Source organism: Eubalaena glacialis, chromosome 10, assembly GCF_028564815.1.
Source record: "Eubalaena glacialis isolate mEubGla1 chromosome 10, mEubGla1.1.hap2.+ XY, whole genome shotgun sequence".
Classification (NCBI taxonomy): Eukaryota; Metazoa; Chordata; class Mammalia; order Artiodactyla; family Balaenidae; genus Eubalaena; species Eubalaena glacialis.
In genome coordinates, this window is record NC_083725.1 from 7,961,627 (window position 1) to 7,985,506 (window position 23,880).

At 39.1% G+C, this 23,880-nt stretch overlaps 1 protein-coding gene across 5 annotated transcripts in view; it reads left to right on the forward strand.

Moving 5' to 3' along the window:
- CDON (cell adhesion associated, oncogene regulated) overlaps positions 1 to 23,880 on the forward strand; it is a 101,423-nt gene that overhangs the window by 62,596 nt on the left and 14,947 nt on the right. For all 5 annotated transcript variants that reach the window (XR_009702341.1, XM_061203198.1, XM_061203202.1 and 2 more), the window contains exons 11-18: positions 188 to 316; positions 3,626 to 3,829; positions 5,378 to 5,559; positions 6,045 to 6,150; positions 10,890 to 11,012; positions 13,648 to 13,869; positions 16,182 to 16,432; positions 19,153 to 19,232. Coding sequence is in view for 4 of the 5 variants with exons in the window: in XM_061203198.1 (XP_061059181.1) it covers positions 188 to 316; positions 3,626 to 3,829; positions 5,378 to 5,559; positions 6,045 to 6,150; positions 10,890 to 11,012; positions 13,648 to 13,869; positions 16,182 to 16,432; positions 19,153 to 19,232 (1,297 nt within the window). In the remaining variant the exon portion in view is untranslated. The remainder of the gene's footprint in view (positions 1 to 187; positions 317 to 3,625; positions 3,830 to 5,377; positions 5,560 to 6,044; positions 6,151 to 10,889; positions 11,013 to 13,647; positions 13,870 to 16,181; positions 16,433 to 19,152; positions 19,233 to 23,880) is intronic.

Below are 23,880 nucleotides of genomic sequence, written 5' to 3' on the forward strand. Positions count from 1 at the left end.
AATTTTTAAAGTTAATTCCTCATATTAGCTAAGTAATTACAGTGTAGGTTTTAAATTTAGACACTGTAACGATAAGTTTATATATTTATATCTATATGCCAGGTGAGTTTCATAGTATCTTTTCTTACTTATACATAGATGCTCATATTATATTATATTATATTATATTATTATTATACCTTTCTAGAGAAAACAACATCATCCAAAAACACCCAGGCCTCCTCTCCACCTGTCGGCATCCCTAAGCGCCCTGTTGTTTCAGAGGCTGCAGACAACTTTGGAGTGATACTCACAGATCCCTCCAGGCACAGTGGAGGTAAAGAGAAGACCCTTCATTTATTCATTTTGCTTGTTTTCAGATGCAACTGACCTGTTTCAGATTATTTGGGGGGTGGAGTGGCACAGGGTGTTTGTTTACTATTCAGATTATATCCTACCATACAGCTCTTTTAGGTTCTATTTCAACCATTTTGTAAATGTCCTATATTCAGATCTTGGTAACCCAGTACCATGGTTTGTATTTAAACTCAGATTCAAAATGTTATGATACTAAGTTTTTATAACTCACAAAAGGGATTTTTCTGTCTCCTCTCTGGCAAGGAAACCAAATTTACATTTGAACTCTGAACATCTGACTTTTTAAAAAAAAATGATTTGTCAAAACGTATGATGGTACCTAGAGTAAGATTTAGTTTTTTTTAATTGAATGGACTACATGGCATACTCAGCATTATTGTTATATCTTACGGTTTTTAGATGCCGTAGCAGTAGAATTTTCAAAAGACTTCTTTTTAGTACTTAATCACACATGAATTCTACTGTTACAACATAATGTGCTTTTCGTGATCTAGGGAAGGCTTAACATTTTATTGCTGAGCTCTAAGAATTTTCAAGCTTCTCTTCCCTATTTTTATAGTCTTCCATGCATTGGTTTCAGACAAAAGCAAGCCATAACATTTGGACACCCCTCTGGAGCACCTCTGCATCTTCAATATCATGAGCTGCTTTTTCTTGATTCCTTTTACTTCTGAGGAACCTTTCCGCTTCCTTAAACAGATATAGGAGTGTCAACTTCATAGGTATAAAACTGACATCGGAAGAACAAAAACCCTATGACTTAACACATTGTACTAAATGCTGGAGCAGCAGAGATAAAATAAATCTTGCCCTTGGAGAAGTTTACAGTATAATGGATGATACAGACAATTAAACCAATACCAATATAGTAGGGAAGACAGACAAATTAACCCATAACAGTGATTTTGATTCCACCCTTGGTGTTGTGAGGTCAGATGAGAAATATCTAAATCACTCACTTGCTATGAAGGAGGCCCAGTGGTGATGAGAGGCGTCCTGAGCTAAGCCTCAAAGATAAGAATGTTACCGCTGGATGAAGAAATAGGAGAAGCAATTCTAGGCAGAGACCTCTCCTTGTGCAGAGACAGATGAATGACATGTTCTACTTCATTTAGAGATTCAGAGATTTTATTGAGCGTGACTGGTTGCTGTGTGAAGTGATGCGACAGTGGGGAGGTGGGTGGGTGCCGTATATGATGTACTTAAAAATTTAGTCTTTCCCCAGAAGCTATAAAGAAGCCTGAAGGATTTTAGAGACGGGACAGGAGGAGTGGCAACAGGTGAGGCTTAGAAATAAAGATAGTGGCAGTGTGAGTGGAGAAGGAGGACACAGGTGAGAGATAAAGGGAGTTGAAACTACACTGAATGAGAGGAAGACATATGGTGACTTGGGCTTGGGCAACTTGGACCATTTACCAAGATAGGTAATAAAGATCTTTAGGTGAAGATTGTGGATTCTGTTCTGGAAATCACGAGTTTGGAGTTATCCAAGCAGAGATAACCATAAAGAAGTGATTTATTTAATCTTCACAACATCCCTGTGAGGAAGGTAGCATAACTATTTTACAAATCAGGAAACTGAGACTCTCAAGGAGGTTATGCAACTTGCCTAAGATCATCCAGAAAGATCATCATCATCCACCATCCAGAAAGTGGTGGAACTGCTATTCACAGTCAGATATTTGAACGCCAGGAGCAGTATTCTTTCTTTTATCTCCTAACAGTCACACACGATTTCTTTTAGATATTGATGCTATTCTTCTCAGTAGAGATTTTCCCCTAATAACTTTCTTTTTCTATTTGGTCTGTGGTATTCTTTGATGAGTTTTAACCTCACGTGAATCAACATAGGAAGTTGTTTGGTTATCTGATATTAAAAAAAAGAGATTCACTAACACTTCTATTCATTCTGTTTCCATTGCTTTCTAACTTGAAAGGAATACAGTAAGTATCATGCCAAGTTGCCTGCTTTGAATATCTTCCTCTTTTTATCCATTAAGCAGTTTATTTTTAAAATGCCACAGTTTTCTCCATGCAGGTACCATATGCAGCATTATTTTGTTCTTGTGTATTTGTAGTCAGATTGAAGAGGTGTTAAGACAGAGGGGTGTTGCTTGAGGCCAGGCCCAGGCTGGACAGAGACAGGGCTCCCTGAGTAATTCACCAGAGTAATGTAACCGTGGCCCAGAGTTGGTCCTCCTTGTTTTAGCTCTAGAAACTTGATTGTTAGCATGCCAAAGGATAGTTGATCTCTTGAGAACCAGCTCGCTCTTACAAAATTCACAGGTGATTAATGTAAACTGAAATGGGCAGTTTAATGTAACTGTCATACAGACCAGATTGTTTCTATCTGCATCCTTTCCTTTAGGAACCAAATGGGAAGCCCGTTATAACCACGAGATTGCTTGGTCAGCAAGAAGTGTTAGATACACGGTTTAAATGACTGATGAACTCACTGCTGAGGTTTCCACCTGCCACAGAATCGAAACCGTCCCATTTGGGGACTAGGACATCCCCTCCGCTTGGCAGTGCTAACTGGAAACTGCCAGACATTAGCTCTCTGACCCCCGTTTTCTACAAGTTCATGTGCATGGTCACATGGATTATCAGTTTCCTGATAGCACTTGTCTCTTTACTTAACTGCGCAGCCTGCCTTCCTGCTTTCTCTCCTCCCATTTTTATTAGTATTGATATTATTGGTTAAGTTTTATCCCTATTTACTGCTTGCAGTCTGTTTTTTGGAGTAGCATTCCTACAAAAGTAATAGCTACATTACTGATTATTGATAGGCTACAATAGTAATAGCTAATATAATAATCTGTAGATGGTTTGCTGAATATGTTTTCTGTAGCTTGGATGGGTAAAGAAAAACATTTAAGTAACACATCATTTTGAAAATTTACTGTAAATTTTAACCACAGTCAGACTTGAAGCATCAAGTAATAATTACGTATTCACTGTTTTAGCCAGGAATCCAAGATAGCATGGTCATAATGATCCTACTCATTAACTTTCAGTGTTTCAGAGCTAATTATCAAATTTATAAATTTTTTCACTCTTCCTTCCTTCCGTGCTGTATTTGGCGATTTCATTGTCCATTAGCTTTTAACAGAGGACAGGAGGGTAGTCATAATACTGTTAACTCTGGAAGGAAGTTTGGTGAAGAGCCGTGAAGACAATGATGTTTGGGATTTATCCCTTGCAGTCGATTTGAGTCATTCTTGTCTCTGCTGCCGCGGGTTATTGAAATGAATGTTTCCATTTCCAGTCCCAGAGGCACCTGATCGGCCCACTATCTCCACTGCATCAGAGACGTCCGTCTATGTCACTTGGATTCCTCGGGCAAATGGGGGGTCTCCAATCACTGCCTTCAAGGTCGAATATAAACGGATGCGGACTAGCGATTGGCTGGTGGCAGCTGAAGACATTCCTCCTTCCAAACTTTCTGTGGAAGTGCGTAGTTTAGAGCCAGGTAGTGATATGCAAACATTTTCTTTTAAACCATCAGTGCTGACTTTAGATGCAAATTCTTAATAATCTCATATTCTTCTAATTGTTAAAGTAATATGAGCTTATTGTATAAAAATTTGAAAATAAAATATAAAAAGAGAGTAGTCACCTGAAACCCACCCATCCAGAGATAACCATTGTTTATATTTTGTTGTATTTCTTTCTAGTCTTTTTTCCTTTCTAATATAAACCAGGATCGTGCCATAAATATTATCTTGTGACCCCTTTCCCCTATATTATATCATATGCATTTTCCAATATCATTAACAATTCTTCAGAAACTCAATTTTTAATAACTGTGTATCTACCAAGTAAGTACACCATGATTTTCTTAACCCATTCATCATTTCTGGGCTTTAGATTATTTCTAACTGTGAATAAATAGAAACAGTGTTGTGGTGACATCTTTGTGTGTGTGTGTGTTTGTGTCTGTTTTGCTGTGAATGAATATTTTAAGAGAAAAATTGCTTATTTGACTACATCGATCTGATGATGCATCTCAGCATGGTTGGACCCGTTGCTTTATTTTATGAAGACGAGACAATGCTAACACCTCTTTGTTCTGTAAGTTTTGTTTCAGCAGCAGGGGACTCCCCCAGCCCCCCAGTGTATGAAAGAAATTAAACTGTAAAAGAGAAAAGCAGTAATCACAAATCAACTTTCTTTAGTCTTATTTGTTTGGGTTTCATGACCATTTTTGTTGATGGACTTTTAAATGTACTTTAGTAGCAAATACCTGTGTTTGTCTAAACAGGTAACATGAGGAGCCCAGGAACATGGAGGTACAGTTGGGAGAAGATGGCAGTTTTAAATATGGGCAAAGCTAAGGAACATTTTACAGACAGAAAAGACTGCCTTCAGATGCCCAGGGGTTATTTTTGAGCTTTTAGGAAACTCGCTTTAGGAGTCTAATTTATTCTTTAGATTCAGATGTTCAGAAACTCACAATCCTTAGAGTTTTTTTTTAAGTTCTTAATATCTAATCCAAACAGATACCTTCTGTTGTAGCTTAAATCTGCTCCCCTTATCCTATTATTAGTGGGAGCAGAGTGACATCTGCTATCACCCACACAGTGCCTCTTCACACACGTATTCACCGTATTAAACTTCGCTTCAGTTGTTTCTTTCAAAGGGAAAAGAACCTAGTTTTGAGCACAGATACACCAGCTAGTTCTGTATGTGATGGGTATGACTTTAGAACAGGATGTTGAAAGAGTAACATGCTCTTTCCCATTTTCTCCCCGCCCCCTTCCATGACGGACATCATCCGTCTCTCCCAGTGACTCCCAATAAGGTCTTGGAATCTTGAACACACGCAGTGAACACGTGCAATACCAGTGAATAGGAGTTGGCAACTGCGTTGAAATCTATTCACCATCTAGGCTTTCGAGGATGTTGTTGTCATTGTAGAGAGATACTTAAGCACAATTGTCGTATTTTGAATATTGTCCTTTCAGATGTCTTATTATAGCTTTTAAAAAATTCTGTTTTTTTATCCCCCACTCAAAAGGTTCAACATACAAATTTAGGGTCATTGCTATCAACCATTATGGTGAGAGTTTTCGGAGTTCGGCCTCTCGTCCTTATCAGGTGGCTGGGTTCCCCAATCGTTTTTCTAACCGTCCGATAACTGGACCTCACATTGCATACACAGAAGCTGTCAGTGATACTCAGATCATGCTCAAGTGGACGGTAAGTAAAACATCTTCTCTAATGAGAAGAGTTTCTGATTTGGCCATGTTAATTTAATATCTTGTGACATAATACTATGAACGGCAAATTTTTGAACTTTCAAGTAAGGGGAAATTGAAGGGCACAGATATTTGTGTAAGAGCACATGTTATAAACGGGGCAGGTTTAAAAATAAAATGATTGTCTCCTCAGCTCTCATCCAAGTGTTAACTTAATCGCCATTTCATGTTTTATTCCTTTTGAACCCAATGTACTTTTATGTCTTTGAACCTGGTGAGATATATTGCTTTATTTTTGTTTAGCCCTGCAGTAAGCTAAAATGCTCTTAATACCTTTGAATACCTTTAAATTAAATTTAAAATGGCCATCAAGGATGTTTGCAAAATGAAGCTAAAAAAATATTGCCACACAGATATATAAATCTTAATGAATGTGAAAGTTACATTTATTTTTGTCTTTGACAAGTCTTTGCTTCTCTTTTCTAGTACATTCCATCAAGTAACAATAACACTCCCATTCAGGGATTTTATATCTATTACCGGCCAACAGATAGTGACAATGACAGTGATTACAAGAGGGATATTGTAGAAGGTAAGTTACAAGGACAAGTGGGAGTCCTAATAAAGGAGCTTTGGAGGGAGAGGGTTTATAAATATTATGAAAAACATTATCCCAGGTTAAGATAGAGTAAAAAATGAAATGGTATATGTACTATTACTTTGAATTTTTCCCAAAGAAAGATAATTTTTCCAATTTAGTGCAGTGGACCCTTGAAGAATGGGGGGGTTAATCCTCGTATAACTTACAGTCGGCCCTCCGTATCCAGGGTTCCTCCACATCTGCAGGTTCAACCCACCACAGGCTGTGTAGTAGTGTAGCATTTACTACCGAGTATCTGTGTAAAAGTGGACCCACGTTGTTCAAGCGTCAACTGTACATATACCATCTTACATTTGCTTAAAGAAACAGTCAGTTACAAAAGAGTGGGGGAGATATGATTTGTCAGTAGTTCATCTGAAAAAATTTTTCTGTTTTGTTTAAATGAATAGTGGCCTGAATATAAAAATCAATTACAACTTTTAGCTATATTTAAAAAAAGAATGTCTCAGGCAACAGTTCCATTGAAGTCTGTCCTAGAAAGATCACATCTTGAGCGTGTTACCCATTTTTAGAGATGCTGAGAAGTTGAATATATGTAGAGAAGAAAACAGCCGAGAGCGCAAAGGGTGTTGAAACTGCCTTTTGACTACATTTAAAATATAACCCAGGGACTTCCCTGGCGGTCCAGTGGTTAGGACTCCGCACTTGCACTGCCAAGGGCCCAGGTTCAACCCCTGGTTGGGGAATCCACAAGCCGTGCTGCACAACCAAAAATAAAATAAAATAATTAATTAATTTTAAAAAAGAAAAGAAAATATAATCCGGAACTTTGCCTGTGGTCTGAGGGCCGCATGTGATCTGGCTGGCGCCTACCTCACCTCCACTATGTGTCACGCACTCTCCCTTTCTCACCGTGTCTTCCGTCACACATGGGTCTTCTTTCTGTCTCCTCGTGTGCACCAAGATCTTTCTTGCCTCGGGACCTTGGCACACGACAGTTCCAGCTACCTCCCCCAAGGCTTCATCTAGGACCTCCACTTCTGTCTGTTGTGTGCTTGAATGTTCCTTGCTCAGAGAACCCCCTCCCATTGACAGGAGATGCCCTTGTGATTTCTAACCATGTGCTTTATGTTTATTTCATGCAGTTTATCCTAGTTTAGTTGTGTGTATGTGTGTGTGTACGGAATTATTTGCTTAAAGTTTGTCTCCCCCACTAAATGTTAACCTGCTGTGGGCAAAGGGCCTTCTTTCCCACAGCTGTGTCCCAGGTCCTACAGTGATGAGATGTCTGGTGTTTATTGAATGAAGGAATGAATGAATGCTTGGAGTCCAAAAAGAACAGTGGAGTGTCTGGGAATGATGAGGTTGGAAAAAAGACAATGACCCAGCAACAGGATAGCTGTCTCCAAGTATTTAAGGACTAGGATGTGGGAGACGAACTCAACCTGTTGGGGTGGGAGAGGGGGGGCTACAAGGAAATTTTGTGAAGAAGAACCCTCCAATACTGCATTTTTAACAGGGTTCTCTCACAAAATAATAAGCTCCCTAATTCGGGAGGTGTTCAGCAGAAGCTGGGTGCCTGTTTCTCAGTGATATCTTGGAAGGGATTCTTAGTTTGGGAGGAAAGCTTCTTCCAAGGTCTTTTTTTCACTCCAAGATTCTTCTTTTTTGAAATATTAATCTCCTAATGGATTGTGTCAGAAAATCGTCCCAGGCCAAGGTTTCTTTCCCCTGGATTCTCGACGTCAAATACTGCACATAGTTTTTTGTTACAAGTAGTCTTATAATAAATTACTTTTAATATGCACCATCACGTTTCTTGAAATATTGCAGCATTCCTTTTACTGTTTATCCAATGGAATTACTTTTGTAATATGATGAAAAATTTATTGTCTAAGTTTTAATACCCAGCATATTTTTTGAATGAAAGAGTGATTGTTTCTCTTCTCTTAATTTGGAAAAGTAGGAAAGAAACGAGTCCCCCAAATCTGCTTTAGACGTTAAGAATTGGGGAAATGTGGAAAGATCATTGTTAGCGGCAAAAGGATTCTGTGAAGTTGAGATAGTAGCTGCCTTGAGGGAGCAGTGGCAGGGGGGAGCATGATGGGGATGGGGGAGCCAGGACCCCTCTCTCTCTCCACCTGGGTGCTGGTCCCATGGCTGTGTTCTGTTCGTGAACATTCAGCTGTACAGTGATGGGTACTTTTCCTTATGCATATTTTACTTCATAAAAAAGCTGTTTAAAAAACAAAATGGAAAGAATTGTTAGTGACTGATCTACACTTTAGTCCTGGCTCGGTCTTCATTTTAGTTTATCTGGGTTAGGCAAGTGGGGCTATCAGATTTTTATTTTTAAAATCTTTTGAGAGAGGCTACACTTTTGTTAGAAAATCGTTCTAAACGAGGCAAATGTCAGTAAAATGAACATCCCTCTCTGTCTCCATCTGTATCACTCTCTTCCCCACCCTTCTGGGTTTTACTCTAGAAATAATCCGCTGATAAACAGTTTCTAAACTATATTCTCTAGTTAAATCTTTGAACTTTTGCAGGCTTGAGTGAAGTGACTGTTGAGTGTGGAACTGGGAAATTGCTCTAAAGAAGCCTTTGTTTTCACTACAAGCGTCTGTACATGTGAGCTTTGCCTTGTGGTTCACAGAGAACTTGTTTGTGAACATAATAGATGGAGCAGTTAGATGTTTAAATGGGCTTCACTGTGCTGTGTAATTTGCTCCTTCCTTATTTTCAAGTTTATGCACTTGAAATTCTTTTTGTGGCAGTTAGAAACTATTGGCTTGTTTTCCCAAACCGAGGAGCAAAAGTATTTATCCTTTGTATGTAAAGTTTTCTTTAAAGTTTTAGATTACTTATGTATATTGACTCAAAATTGTTTAAGCTTTGAAACACAACTACATTGTTAAAGAATACAGTAAGAGAAGAGCAATTATATTAAGTTATCCTATCTTCTGAATTAGGTTCCACATTTAGATAAACTAAACATTTCCAACATACCATGTTTTTGTGATGAATATTTTAATCTTGTAAATTAAGTTGAGTTCCAGGTAAATCAAAGTATCAGTCATCCTGATCTTTAAGCCTGTGCTTTGGTTTTTTACCCTTTCTAAAATACTCTTGGAGAAAAAAACTGCCTGCTAAGCAAAGGATACGCTGGTTGGTTGATTTTAAACCTAATAATGCACTTAGGTGTCTTATTCATCAGTGAGCCGTAAAACTTTCTCTCTGCCGATATTTCCTATAATTGGAATAATTACCATAACAATACATACCAAAATATGTATTACTTTATTCTCTCTTATTAGAAACATATCAGAAGTTTAGTTTAATTCCATTTTTTTACTAGTGCTACGAAAGGAAAACTTCAAATCTAGTGTAATAATTATTTAAGCGAATGGTGATAGGTGAGTGGAAGGCTGGGGAAGACCTAAAGATACAGAAAAAAGTTGAAGTCTTTTAGAAAAGTTTTTGGAATTTAAAAATAGATCTGTTCCCGTCTCAAGTAGATTTTGAGTCAAGTTTCTTTTAGGGTCCTCTTTACACTGATAAATGGGGCATAGAATTCCTCACTTCTTGAGCTTTTCATAGTCCCTTGATCCTAAAACAAGCAGATTCTCTTCCTTATAAAATATGGGGCTTATAAAATATGAATGAGGGGCTTTGTGTTGCTGTCCTGGAAAGGGGTCAAGGTGCTTCCGGGTCAAGGTGTTTTTGTCTGTGTTGAGTTAGAAAGGATCCCAGAGCTATTGGTCCTGTCAGCCAAGTAGATATGACTTGTGTGTGTGGATTGGTTTTGTTTTGTTTTTCTTCCCCTTTAATCGACTCTTAAATCAGTTGGTGGTATAGTTAAGTTTCTAAGAAACAGTGGAAACAGGTTGAAGAGGTATTTTCTAAGAAGGATTAAAAGTGCTTGAAGAGTTCATTGAATCTGGCAGAAGTGTCCCTGTTTATTAAAGTTTGTCACAGGTCCACAGAAGTAAAAACGGAGAGTCATTTATACTGGAGTGTTCAGTTTAGAAGTGTTTCTAAATGAAATGCTGGCTGCGCACCATGGATAACAGAATTATTCTGTTAGAGATGCTTGTGTGGTTTGGAGACCCTGGTGCAAAAGGAAAGAAACGGTGGGAGCGGTAGCCAAGAGTTTCCCATAGTACACTTTGCTTTCTGACTGTTCTCGAATTCAGGCATTCATTTATATGTTGGATCATGTTGTGTCTATTACGGTGGAGTTGAGAGTTTCGCTGAGGCCTGTCTTGTAAGTGGTCACTTGTTCTGGGTAAGGCACCGTTTTCTGACCTCATACGTGGCGTTGCTTTCTGCTTAGGTGGACAGAGTGATTGACTTGCTGGGCTGAACCAGGGGATCAAAGGACTTGAGGTGGTTTTTTTTTTTTTTTTACTTATGCATAAGATTAACATGTATTTTATGAAGGACTTACTACTAATTACTTGTAATGAAACAAAGTCTGCCTACACATAGGTAGAGCTTTAATTCAGTTTCTCTCTTCTCTTTACCATTTTTTCATACCATGTAATAGAAATGCTGTTTATCTGTTGTGCATTGCTAAAATATTTATATGAAGTACACTTTTATTGCACAAACTGACTATATGGTGATGGCTGCTGCTCCAACATCATTTCAAAATTACTAAGTGATTTTATTGACAGTGTTGTTTAGGTTGTGAGTTGTAAAGCTTATCTTTTATTTTTCCTTTCTAGGTTCAAAGCAGTGGCACATGATAGGCCACCTGCAGCCAGAAACCTCCTATGATATTAAAATGCAATGCTTCAATGAAGGAGGAGAGAGCGAGTTTAGTAACGTGATGATCTGTGAGACGAAAGGTAGGGGAGGGGTCAGAATTAGTGCTTTCTCCCTGGACAGAACTAGAATTCTGAACTCTGGATTATTCCTCCTGACTATCGATATATTTACTAAAGAAACTTTGGACCGTTTTTTAGGTGCATCCACTTAGACTGTCCCAACAGTCTAGCCTTCTGTCGGCTAGAGAACTTGCCTTAAGAATAGTTTACATAAGCGTTCATTGTATTTATTAACTTCTGTGTGACTCTGAGTAAGTCATTTCTTTTTTTTTTCCTCCATGAAGGAACAGAAATATTTGCTGACTAATTATCTGAGACTGCTGTGAGAATTAGAATCCTTAAAAAAAAAAGTATAAGGATTTTTAGTGGTTTCTTGAATGACAGATATGTGTAACACTACCTACTCGTTCAATGAAGTGTAGTAAAGTTCAGAATTAGTCGATAATTCTAAAGTGAAATTCTCAGCTCTGCCTGCATACATAGATTAGCTGTAAAATATTAGCATCGTTGAAAACAGAAGATACCACACTTGAATAATAGAAATAGCCAAAGTAGAAACAGGCTCAGAAAGATTGAATTATAAAGCTAAGACTCGCTTTCCTTGTTTAATTCTGAATCATGGGTCTTCCTGCTGCAAAACCCACATATTAAATTCACATTTAAACATATATACACACAGACCTGTAGACTTACCTTGAATTTCACTTGTTTAGCATATATTTGAGTACCTTTTTGTACTGAACACTGTGATATGTTCATGAGCATTTCTTACTTGCCTCCAGAGTGCTGTGAAACTTGGAGCAAAATTACATAAAAATGAAATTTCTCATCTCTGTTCCCAAGACATTTAAGAGTCTAGCCAGGCAGAACATAAAACACAGACAATAATGTGCTAATGGTGATGTTTTAAAGTATTATTAATTGACTTTGCTGGGGAATCAAAGGTTCTACGTACAGACTTCCAGATCAGTGAAAAACAAAAAACTAAAATGTTAACTGTTCATACTGAATGAGTTTCTAAAATGTGTTACACAATCCCAGCCTGTTTAAGTAGAACATTTGATGCATGATTTCTCCTTTTAAAGAAATGACTCAAAGTTCTTGCTGTGAACAGCAATTGTCTTATCTTTAGTAATTCAGTAAATATTGGAGGCCAGCCGCTTTCCCCCACCCTTAAAGATCATAGACTGTCACGACTTTTCCTTAATTCTCTGCTTTCTCTTTATGTTTTTCACCTCACATTGCTCATGTCATGCTCCTGGCTGTCTCTTCTTATTGATGTTAATGGGACCGTCTCACTCACCATCCACTGCAAAATTTTCTAACTTCAGTGAGAGGTTGGCAACTGGTCATCAAGCTTGGTGGAATTTTGAATACATTAAGAGTAAATAAAGAGTGAATAAACCTGACGGACTTCCCTATGAGTAATCATGGTATTTCATGTGCGATCTATAACATCCATTTTCGTCTCAGAAACTTGTTTGTTGTCTTTGGAATTGTCAGGGACCTTAGAATTGTATAATCCAACATACCACCCAGAGTAGAAATTTCCTATAGAGACTCTCTGCCAGGTATTCTTCCAGCTTTCAGTGATGGAGAGCTCTTTCCTTGGAAAGGCAGCCTCTCGTTGGCTGATTTCCAGCCCTGTTCTGCGTAGTTCAAGTTGCTAGAAAATAGAACCCCAATAGAATGTTTGTTGAAGTAGATTTTTTTAAAGACCACTCTGCTCCTGTAAGTTATTAGGAACCATAACAGGAAGTATACTATAATAACTAATAATAATGACAAAATGGATTGAACACTGCCACGTGCCAGGCTCCATGCTGAGCGCTTTACTCTTCATGACAACCTTATGATGGGGCTGTTATTATTATCTCCATTTTCCATATGCAGAAATTGGTTCATGGAGGTCAAAGTCTTACAGCTAAGGATAAATGATGGAACAGGTTAAAAACCTGGGCAGTCTGGTTCTAAAGATCAGGCCATCAACCACTCTGCTCTACTGCTTTTCTATGACATTTAAAGCATCAAGAGCATGTTATTTGGGGACAGAGAAAATGGGGTTTGTGTCCCACCTGTTATTAGCTTTTGTTGTTGCCATTATCCAGAGTACCAGTGAATTAGGTAAAAGCACTGCGTTTATGGGGACTCCAAAATTTTTTGGTTTTGGAAGTTTAATATTATGCGTGAGGCTTTTGGAATTGTATATAATTGTTCTAGTCGTCCAGAGTCATGTCTTCTAATATTATTCACATGCGAGAGGCATAAAATATCTAATTGTGAGTCTCATTCAGCTCAAAGTATATCAGATCGAAAGGAGTTTTTGTCCCATCTGTAAGTTGAAATAGTTTTATGTCAACTCTTTGGGAGTCTTCTGTAAGTACAATTGAGCAGATAATCATATAGCAGTTTGGCTTAGACCAAGTGCATCTGTGTCTCTGATCTTATAATTTCTCTAGAATTTGTGACCTAAAACCTTGACATTAGATTTTTAAACTTCTGAGCCCTCTTTGTGACTCATTGGTGGTCAGATCATCTCAGTACCAAGCATAAACAGACTGGCTTGGATTCCTAACCAGACCTCCTTCGGAGAGTAAACCATTTCATAGAGTCTGTCTTCACTCTGACATCATGTTTTCCTGTATATTTCAACTAGTGAAACGGGTTCCTGGAGCTTCTGAGTATCCTGTCAAAGACTTGAGCACCCCTCCAAATTCTTCGGGGAGTGGAGGAAATGCTGGGCCCGCAACCAGTCCCGCCAGAAGCAGTGACATGCTGTATCTGATCGTTGGCTGCGTTCTGGGTGTAATGGTGCTCATCCTCATGGCTTTCATTGCCATGTGCCTGTGGAAGAACCGCCAGCAGAATCCCATACAGAGTAAGTCATCCATCAGCGTCTCCTTCTCTTTTTCTGAAGATAAGTAGAAAAAGATTGTCAGAATAAATACTGCTTTCTAACACGTTCACGTATGAGTGTCGTGGTATAAAACACATTCGATACTCTTCATTCAGCGGAGGTGACTTTAAAACAGTTCTAGCTGTAAGCCAAAGTAAGTGAAGCATCAAATTAAATTGCCCAGGAGAAATAAACAACAAAGCCCAAACTAAGCAGGTCTCTAAGTAAATAGCTGACTTAGTGCTGGGAAACTCTGGCTCTGTCGGACCACCAAAGAGGATGAGGGCTTGAAGCATGAGCTTTGGAACTGCTGCAGGAGCCCCTTCATACGGGTCCAGATCTTGTCAGCGAGGAATGGAAAAGGCATGATGGAAAGGAGGGTGGTGAAGACTTTTCTAAGTGACTGTCCCGGGATGACACAGATGAAGATACCACAGTCCTGATTCGGTACTTAATGTACTAAAACCTCCGCAGAGTGGCGTCCCCACCCCCAAATGTGTCCAGTAGTAGGAGTGTCTGAGCTGTCAGTGATGGTGCTGTAGTAAAACAAGTAACCTTAGAACACTCTTCCCTTTTCTTTCCCCATTTTTTTTTTAATTAATTAATTCATTTATATATTTTTTGGCTGTGTTGGGTCTTCGTTTCTGTGCGAGGGCTTTCTCTAGTTGCGGCGAGCGGGGGCCACCCTTCATCGCGGTGCGCGGGCCTCTCACTATCGCGGCCTCTCTTGTTGTGGAGCACAGGCTCCAGACGCGCAGGCTCAGTAGTTGTGTCTCACGGGCCTAGTTGCTCCGCGGCATGTGGGATCTTCCCAGACCAGGGCTCGAACCCATGTCCCCTGCATTGGCAGGCAGATTCTCAACCACTGCGCCACCAGGGAAGCCCTCTTTCCCCATTTTTCTTCCCCTCACGTTCCTACCATTCCTCTTCCCTCAGCTATCATAAAAGACGACAATCAGATCAATCAGAGTCTTTAGTCTCTGCTGGGAGGAGGTATTTTGGTTTCCTCTTTGGCCCCAGGAGAAAGGGATGAGACAAAAGCAGAGGAAGACCCCAGCCATGACAGGCACTCGAGCAGCTCTTAGCCGGTTCCTGCCCGTGGTCCCTTTTTAGGGGGGGGGGGGAGAAAGTGATGTATTTTTATTGCCTTGTCGCCTTCCAGGAGATAGGCAGGGAGAGAAATGGTGGTGGTACCAGGGTGAAAGAGCTGGCCATCCCTTGATTGGGTCTTTTTCTAAATGGTTTTAATGTCATTGACTTTGAGTGTGTGAGAGTGCGCCGAACCATTAAAGGAAGAGTATTGATCTGGTTGTCTGAGCAAGATTAATCTGGCTAAAGTCATTTTCCTTTGTGACTTGGTAACATGTTGAAAGACGGGAATTTATGATGGTGATGTTCATTCCGTCGTTCATTCAAAAGGTACTCGTTGACTCTCTCCTGTGTGCTCTGCACTGTGGTGGACAGTGCAGGTATAGTGCCCTCTCCTTATAGTTTAGTGGAGAAGAGAAGCAGGTATACTGGTAATAACACACCTGTGCTAATAACACACCTGTCATAGGAAGAGGAACACCTAGTCCAGTCTTGGCGCCTCCAATACCTGTGAAGAATCGATCGAAACTCTGACAACAAATCCTGTGCAGTTTAGATAATAGATTTTCTAAAGGACATTTCACTTTTTCTAAATATATCTGGTAGGTGTGCCTCTGGGAATCAGATATTTGAGGCAGTTGTTGAAATGCTTTTAATATAAGGAAAGGGAATAATTAGCCTTTTGCCTTTGGTGCCTCAAAACTTCCAACTTGGCTGTAATAACCAAAGAACTATATGAATAGTGAATGTTTCCCCAACCCCATCCTTTTACTTAAAAGTGGTGTTTATTGCTTTTTGAAATATCCTACCTAGAGTTATCCTGTTGTTGTACAATTTCTTTCAGCACTTTGAAGCACAGGGGAATTTAAGCACCTTTTCGTAGTGTTGCCGGTACTTTGATAGTTTCAGCTTGCATAGTTTATTAATTCTCTTTTGAGTAATTTCTCTCTGGTTAATTTCTCCTCCCATTAAAAGAGTCATAACTAACTTGCAGTTCCTGGCTGACTCCACACTGTAAAGGAAATAACAGCAATAACTTTATTAAAGCGTATCTCACAGGGAGGCTTTAAGTGAACACTTTTTCAGAGTATTTTATTTTAGTATAGTTATAGTTTATTAAGGGTTTAATTAATAAAACTTCCTAAGCAAGAAGAATTGTCCTTTTCAGTGTCTTACCTTTTCTTTTTGTTGTTCTCTCTCAACAGAATATGACCCACCAGGCTATCTCTACCAAGGGTCAGATGTTACCGGGCAGATGGTGGAATACACCACTCTGCCTGGCACAAACCGAATAAACAGAAATGTTCATGGAAGCTTCAGCAATGGCTGCTCCCATCTCCACCATAAGCTCCCCAATGGAGTCAGCGGGAGCTTAAATGGAGGACTCTACTCTGGGCGCACGAGCTCTCTAACCAGGACACGTGTGGATTTGGAACATCCGCGTCATCTAGTGAATGTAAGAGACCCAATTATAAATAAAAGCGCCCCTGTGCCCCACGGTGCCAGGATACAAGAACAGGGCCGGCACGCTTGGTTTTTCCCAATATAGAAACCTCACAGGTTCACTGGAGTGGACGTAGCATGTATCACCGGCAGCCCCTTGATCCAGAGTCATGTTTGGAAGCTTTCTATTATCAGGCAGTAGTTATATTAATCAATCCGATTTATATTTTTAAATTATTTAGCACTGGAAGTACAGGACCAGTAACAAACAGACTGGAAGTTATTCTTGCGATGAAGCGGAAATACCATTGAGCGTGGACCAAACCAAATACTTTAAATTTGATTTATTTAGAGCAAATTCTGAAAGCTCATATGCTTAGACGAGTCAGGCAGATCTTGAAACTGAGTGAAGCAAGTTGGGGACGGGACAGAAGTGGTGGAGGCGTGGGAGAGTTGTGCACTGCCTTAAAGCAGCAGCCCCGGTTCAGCGCCCATTGTTTGTATGCAGAGCTGAGGGCCCCGTGTGGCCTGGTCTTCTGATTTTTCACAACATCCGTAAATCTAGGTGAAATCACCAGATTTTTTTACACGTTGGCAACTAATTCCAGTTTTAGAAAGCGTTGCATGGGCCATGCACAGCATGTCTGCAGGCCACCAGATTGTCACTTCTGACCTCCTGTGAGGTTTTTTTGATTTGTTTTGCCCCATGTGTGTTTCTGTGGTTGCCGGTTCTGTGTGTTTCTGTGGTTTATGTTTTACAATATTAGTATTCTCTAGCCACAAGGAGTGATAAACCTTTAAAACTACTTTATTTCAGGGATAACCAGCTGATATAGTTTAATTTTTGAAATGAGAGTAGAATGACTGGCATATTTTAGATTTGTGCTGGTGAAAGAGATTCTCTGCACTAGGCAGTTTGATTTATTACATTGTTTGGATATGCATCCACATTATTTTTCAATCAGATAGATAATATGTTTAGTTGGTCAATTAAGCACTCATTTACGTTTTTGTCATTGTTTACAGATATATTTGCCCATAACCCACGATGTGCTAAAGTTTGGAGAAGTTTAGAGATTTTTTTTTTTTTTATCTTCAACAGTAGTAAAGGTTTATTAAAATATTACCTTTGGAGAACAAAACTATAATATATATTTGTATCTTAAAGCTAGAAATCTAATGGCTTTCCTGTGACCTAGCTTTAGTATGTCATAGAAAAAATATTTAATTTGCTTTAGTGCATCTCATTACCAAACGAGAATAATGATTTCATTATTTTGTGTGGAAAGACATGGCTTATATTCAGACTTTCTAAACTTTTTTTGTCACCATTCCTAGTCCAAACTACTAACATTGTCCAAGAAACTGCAGGAGAGAGCATGACGGTTTGAACAGCACATGCTGTTTCCATAAGAAGAAAAAATAGCTCTGATGCTTGCTTTAGTATTTGAACACAGTACTTTGTGTTTTTTGAACAATGAGTTGCTATTTAAATAAGAGTTGCCCCATTAAGTGTACAATTTTAGAGGTTATCCTCTGTGATCTTAACTCATTCATTTTCTTACTCTTCTCTTCTGGGAAGGTGGAAATAGGGACATATTTTAAATGCTGTTGATCATAAAAATGATGGAATTAACTGTAATCCGTTTAGTGATTCAAATAAATGCATCATCCTGTAGGTTGTTAACTTCATTTTTTTCGGAAGCTTTGGAGTTTATCCTCATGGACTGAATGTAGCATAGGAATATGCTTTCTCTCAAAGTTTTCTTAAAAATTCCTATTGCTAGTTGGCTCAGGAATGTTGAGAGAAATTTTCAGTACTTTTGGTTTGCTTTGATTCTGGCTGTTGTTATGAGATGAATGGAAGTGGAAAGTGTTCTGGGGAAAACGATTGCTGAACTTTTCCTGACCTTGAAGGCCTGTTCTGAGTTTGGGTGCAACGTAACAGCCTCCCTCACCCTTATCAAATTCAGTTCTACTGTTTTGCTTTTGAAAGCAGAATTTTGACTCTGACCATAAGGCTGGTTCAAGCCTTAACTTCAGTTTTGAAGAGCTCTTGCCATCGTATATGTCAAGTGAACATTTTACAATGAGGTATGTGTTAATCTGGGCATTTTTCTTAATTGCTGGGCGGTTTCCGCCAAAAGCAACAGCAAAATATTAATACTCCGCTCCAAGTCATCGCTGGCTGAGAATCTGCTCCATCTGGAAAAATATAACACGTTCTAAGACTTCGTCTAGTCAAGTGAACAGACCTAATCGAAATAATTACAGGAAAATGAAGATGGGTTTATCTTGTGACATCATTCAAACAGATTTCCACCCTGTTTCTCCAACTGGCATCCCATAAAATTTTTCCATGACTGCTAGGAAGGTAAAAATGAATAGGAGGTTATAATGTATAGTGTATTTTGGGCCCATTAGATTTGAAACACTGAAGGAAAGTGACTAAACTTCTCCCTTCATTTATTTGCCTCTTTCCAGTACAAACATACATGCAGAAAACATAGGAGTTAAGTTTTTGGAGAACACTTTTAATATTGTGCAGAACTCATTTGTGGATACAAGTAAATAGTGATAAACATAGCAGGGCTCAGGGAGATGGTTAAAATATACCACGGAGCCATTTATTGTTGGTGCGGCTTTTACATTTGAGATGATGTGGTCACTAGTCTATGGCCCCTTCAGCACTCTTTCTTTTTCTCTTTTTCCCTGTACTTGCTTCCTGATAAGGGTGGTGGCCTGTGCACGGCAGTACCTCAGACTGACCCGATGGAGTGCATTGGTTGTCGAAATTGTCGGAACAACAATAGGTATGTTGCTGTGTGTGTGCACAGGTGGTTGTGAATAGGTGTGTGACTCCCTTTGTTATTCTCCCTTCAGCAAAGGAAGTGCTTAAAATTTTACCTGAGTTATAAAATCTCAGAATGTGGAGTCTTAAGTTTAAGGCTGGTACTCAGTTTTTGCCCCAGCTTTACAATTTTTACCTTTCTGTGCTTTGGTTTCTTTAGATATATTGACAATATTGATGACTTTATTTCTCACTGAGATACTTTTAAGAGGTTTGATGTTTTTGAGATCTTTAAATTAGTGTCATTCTCTGCATACAGACTTTATCTTTTCTCACCTGTTCTATTTTCAGTAGAGTTCTCTTCTATGGTATGTGATATTTTCTACTCTATATTCTGGATGAGAGCATGTTTGAATGTTAGGGGAAAACCCCTGTGTGTATGGTAATGTTTTTTCATAGTAACATTACTGAAATTTTCGTATCAGATTATTCAATTTTTAAAAAATTCTTAAAACCTTAAGATAATTAAGTAGCATAATCTTGCTTTCTTTTAATTTGTTTTTTTAAATCAAGAGTTATATGTACTCACAATACTTCAGACAAGATAGAAATATGTAGAGTGAAATGTACATTTAAGTTTTGACAGACTTCAGAAAGCTTTCATGCTAGTTCTCTATGTATTAATCCCAAAGGATCATCAAATATTTTGTTGTACTGATGTTGCATCTGTCAGAAATCTCAGTTCTTTCTCTTACATAATGATGGTGTTTGATTACATGGTCTCAGAAGTCCTTCCCAACTCTAAAGCTCTGCAACTTAAAATTCATATTGTAGTTAGTACATAAAATACCTGGAGTATGGACTGGAGTTTGGTTATTTCATTACTGAAATGGGATTTGACCCATATTTTTAAAATGAATTATGAAGTTAACAGTTGCATCTGGGAGTTATCAAAACCAGAACTTGAAGAAGGATCCGGTCAACCATTGAATCAAAAGTACATTGTTTCATCATGTGTTTTGAGAGTTGCAGAGCAAAAGCAATAAAGCTTTCTGGAGATTTTTTTTTTTTTTTAATCATGTACTTAACCCATCTTAGGGTTTCTATATTAGCAAGAGCCATCTGCCTGTTTTGTGTACTAAGATTTGCTTGTTACACTTTAAAATTCTGTATGACCCCAGCTAAATTTTAAGATGCTCGTAACAGTGAAGCTACAGTTTTGTCCTGAGCTTGTCAAAGGCTTTATCACAACTTGTTAGGAGCATGCTAAAGTACTGGTAAAGATGGTTCATACGCCTGGTAAGTAATCAGATGGACTTAATTAAAACACATCCTTTGTGGTTCCTGTGGCCATCAGCAAATGTGATTCAACCCAGACGTTACAATGATGGAATGAGCGGACCTCAGGTCTAAGAATAAGTAAACATAGGCTTTGCCACTGCTTAAATCTATGATCTTGGGAAAGTTATGTAATCTCTCTGAGGCTATTCCTTATCTGAAAAATGGAGAATTGTCCTAGAGAGTGTAAACTTGCTCCCAACACACTCTGATTATAGATTTTGGTAATTTGCTGCTCGTCATCTTTATAGTGAGGTATCATATCCTAGTACCAAAAATACATCCCATTTCCTTAAAAGAATTTGAATGACTTCTACCATCTTGCATTCATGGCCATTTTTGTATGTGTGAGCGTGTGTGTATGTGGCGTTTGGGGGTTTTATTATACATGGTTTTTTCCTTTAAGACAGTGGACAATTATATTTCTATTGGTTTTCAAGTTAATGGCCTCTTGCATTTCATGTTTGGGGGTTTTATCTGGGAGCATAGGTGAGTGCTCTGCAGCCTGAGAAAGCCAGCTTCTGTTTCTCCCTGGCCTAAATCTTCTTCCTCCCTCAGAGTCTACCTGTTTAGGGCAAACCTTCGCTTGCCTGCCTCACCTCCGAGGTTAGCCAAGTGGCTCATCTGGCTTCCAGGAGCGCTTATGTGGTTTTGACACAGATGAACATCCATAAGTGCCTATCTTCAACTCTGCCAAATTGGAATCATTAAATCTAAAGCGTCTAACTCCTTTAACGTTGTAACTGAAACCAGGTATCCCCTCTCAAGATCCCCAAGATGGCAAAATTTGTAATAAGCTTCTAATACTGAGAGGCAGGTGATATATCATGTACTCCCCAAATAGGCACAATTTTCGTCAATTTACACTTTTAGAATGTCGACATTATCACTAAGACTAAATTTGCGTTTCCTAATGCCAACCGAAAAGAGTGTGTACACAAAAAGAGGTATAATTTCAGTTAAGACGTATGAGGGCTATCCAGGGGATATTTTAGAGTTTTGGGCTCTTCAGTCAAAAGAAACGTTTACTGGGCACTAGCCACTGGAATAGGTTCTGAGGTGTTTCCAGGCAGAAGGAATCACGAGTCATGGAAGGAGGAAGGATAATGCTTACAGGAGGGTAAATAGTCCCGTTCAGTGGTTATCAAACTTCAACACACACTAGAACTAACTTGGAGCATTTGTAAAAACACAAATCATGAGGCTCTGCTTCTAGAGTTTGTGATTCCGTAGGTCTCGGGTGGGGACTGAGAATTTGCCTTTCTGATGAGTTCCGGGGCTACTGATGCTGCCGGTCCTGGGACCGTGCTTTGAGAAACACTGACATAATTTAGCTGGAGAAATGCAAATAGCGGGTAGCAGGATATAAAACTGGAAAACCAGTCTGAGTTTATATCATGGATGACCCTTACTGTCAGGGTTTAGTAGTTTATTTATTTATTTATTTATTTTAAAGGAAGGTAGTTTGTTTATTTATTTATTTATGGCTGTGTTGGGTCTTCGTTTCTGTGCGAGGGCTTTCTCTAGTTGCGGCAGGTGGGGGCCACTCTTCATCGCGGTGCACGGGCCTCTCACTGTCGTGGCCTCTCTTGTGGCGGAGCACAGGCTCCAGACGCGCAGGCTCAGTAGTTGTGGCTCACGGGCCTAGTTGCTCCGCGGCACGTGGGATCTTCCCAGACCAGGGCTCGAACCCGTGTCCCCTGCATTGGCAGGCAGATTCTCAACCACTGCGCCACCAGGGAAGCCCCCTAGTAGTTTATTTAATCAACATTTATTGAGTGCCCACCATGTCCTAGGTACTGGCCCAAGCCCTCCCTCCAGAGAGCCAACAGTTAATAATAGTGATTCATAGCCAGAGCTTGAAGTATAGTGAGTAGAGTTTGAAGAAGCACATTGAATCTTGTAGTTTTCTATTTAAGGAATAGAAAAAAATCCCTATTGTTTCTGTAATATACAATACAGGAGGGATGTGAGATTTTTACATTAATCAAAAAGGGGGATATGGGTTAAGTGTTGAGAAACACCGGGCTTAGTGGCACGATGATTCTTTTGAAGATTTTTAAGAAAGGGAGCCATCTCTGCAAGATGTGTATAATAAGCTGGTTAATGGTAGTAGTCAGTACACTGGTAGGATTGGAGGGAGGAGACCAGTGTGACTACTTGTGTAATGAAGGCCTTAGCTTCACGCAAGGAATGGGGGTGGAAAGGAAGAGGAAAGTGAGATTCTAGAGCTGGAATCTTTAGGACTTGGCCATTGACTGATCGGGATCTGGGAAAAAATGGGAGGTTCAAATGAATAGAAAGTTTCAAACACGAATGACCTGGTAGTTGCCATGGTGATAGCCATAGAAATAAGAAACTTAATAAAATGATATATGGAGGAAAGGTGGTGAATTTGGTTTGGGGCTTTTAGAGTTTCAACTGCCAGTTGGGTATCTAAGTCAAGGAGACACAGGAAAATGCTGGTCTTGGGTTCAGGGATTAGATTGGGACAATGATCTCTATATTTCAGAGTCATTTGTATCAAAGTGATAGAATTTAAGAATAGGTGGGATCACCAATGGAGACAATAACCTTGGCAGTTTGATTATTTTTATATATTTAATTATTTAAGGTAGTTTGCTTTATTTATTAATTTTTTTTTTTAAGCTTTTTGATGTGGACCATTTTTAAAGTCTTTATTGAATTTGTTACAATATTGCTTCTGTTTTATGTTTTGTTTTTTTTGGCCCTGAGGCATGTGGGATCTTAGCTCCCCGACCAGGGATCGAACCCACACCCCCGGCATTGAAAGGCGAAGTCTTAACCACTACACCACCAGGGAAGTCCCTATTTCTTAAGTATTTAAAGTGATTAGACATCTTTTTTATAATCCTCTCTTTTATTATTTTTTGCTTATTGCCTTGATATATCTTCAAAGAGATGAGGAAAGGGGTGTGAAAATCAGGAGAGCGAAAGGGAAAGAGGATTCATTCATTCATTTATTCATTCAGCGGACATTTGTTGAAGGTCTACAGTGGGCCAAGCACCAAGATAGGTCCTGAGGCTACAGTTGTGAGCAAAACAGGCATTGTCCCTGCCTTCACTGAGCTTATAGTTTGATGGGGAGACATATCTTTTTAAAAAATGACATAATAATCATAAAAATGAATATATAATTAAAACTGGATGCTTTAAAGACAAAGTAAAGAATGTAGTAGAAAGGAAAGACTTCCCTAAGCAAGTGACATTTTGCTCTGAAGAATTGGTAAAACTAGGTAAAAGAGAATGGGGATAGGTTTAAAGCTTTCCAGGCAAAGGCAAGGTACCATTTATGCAAAATCTTCAAAGCA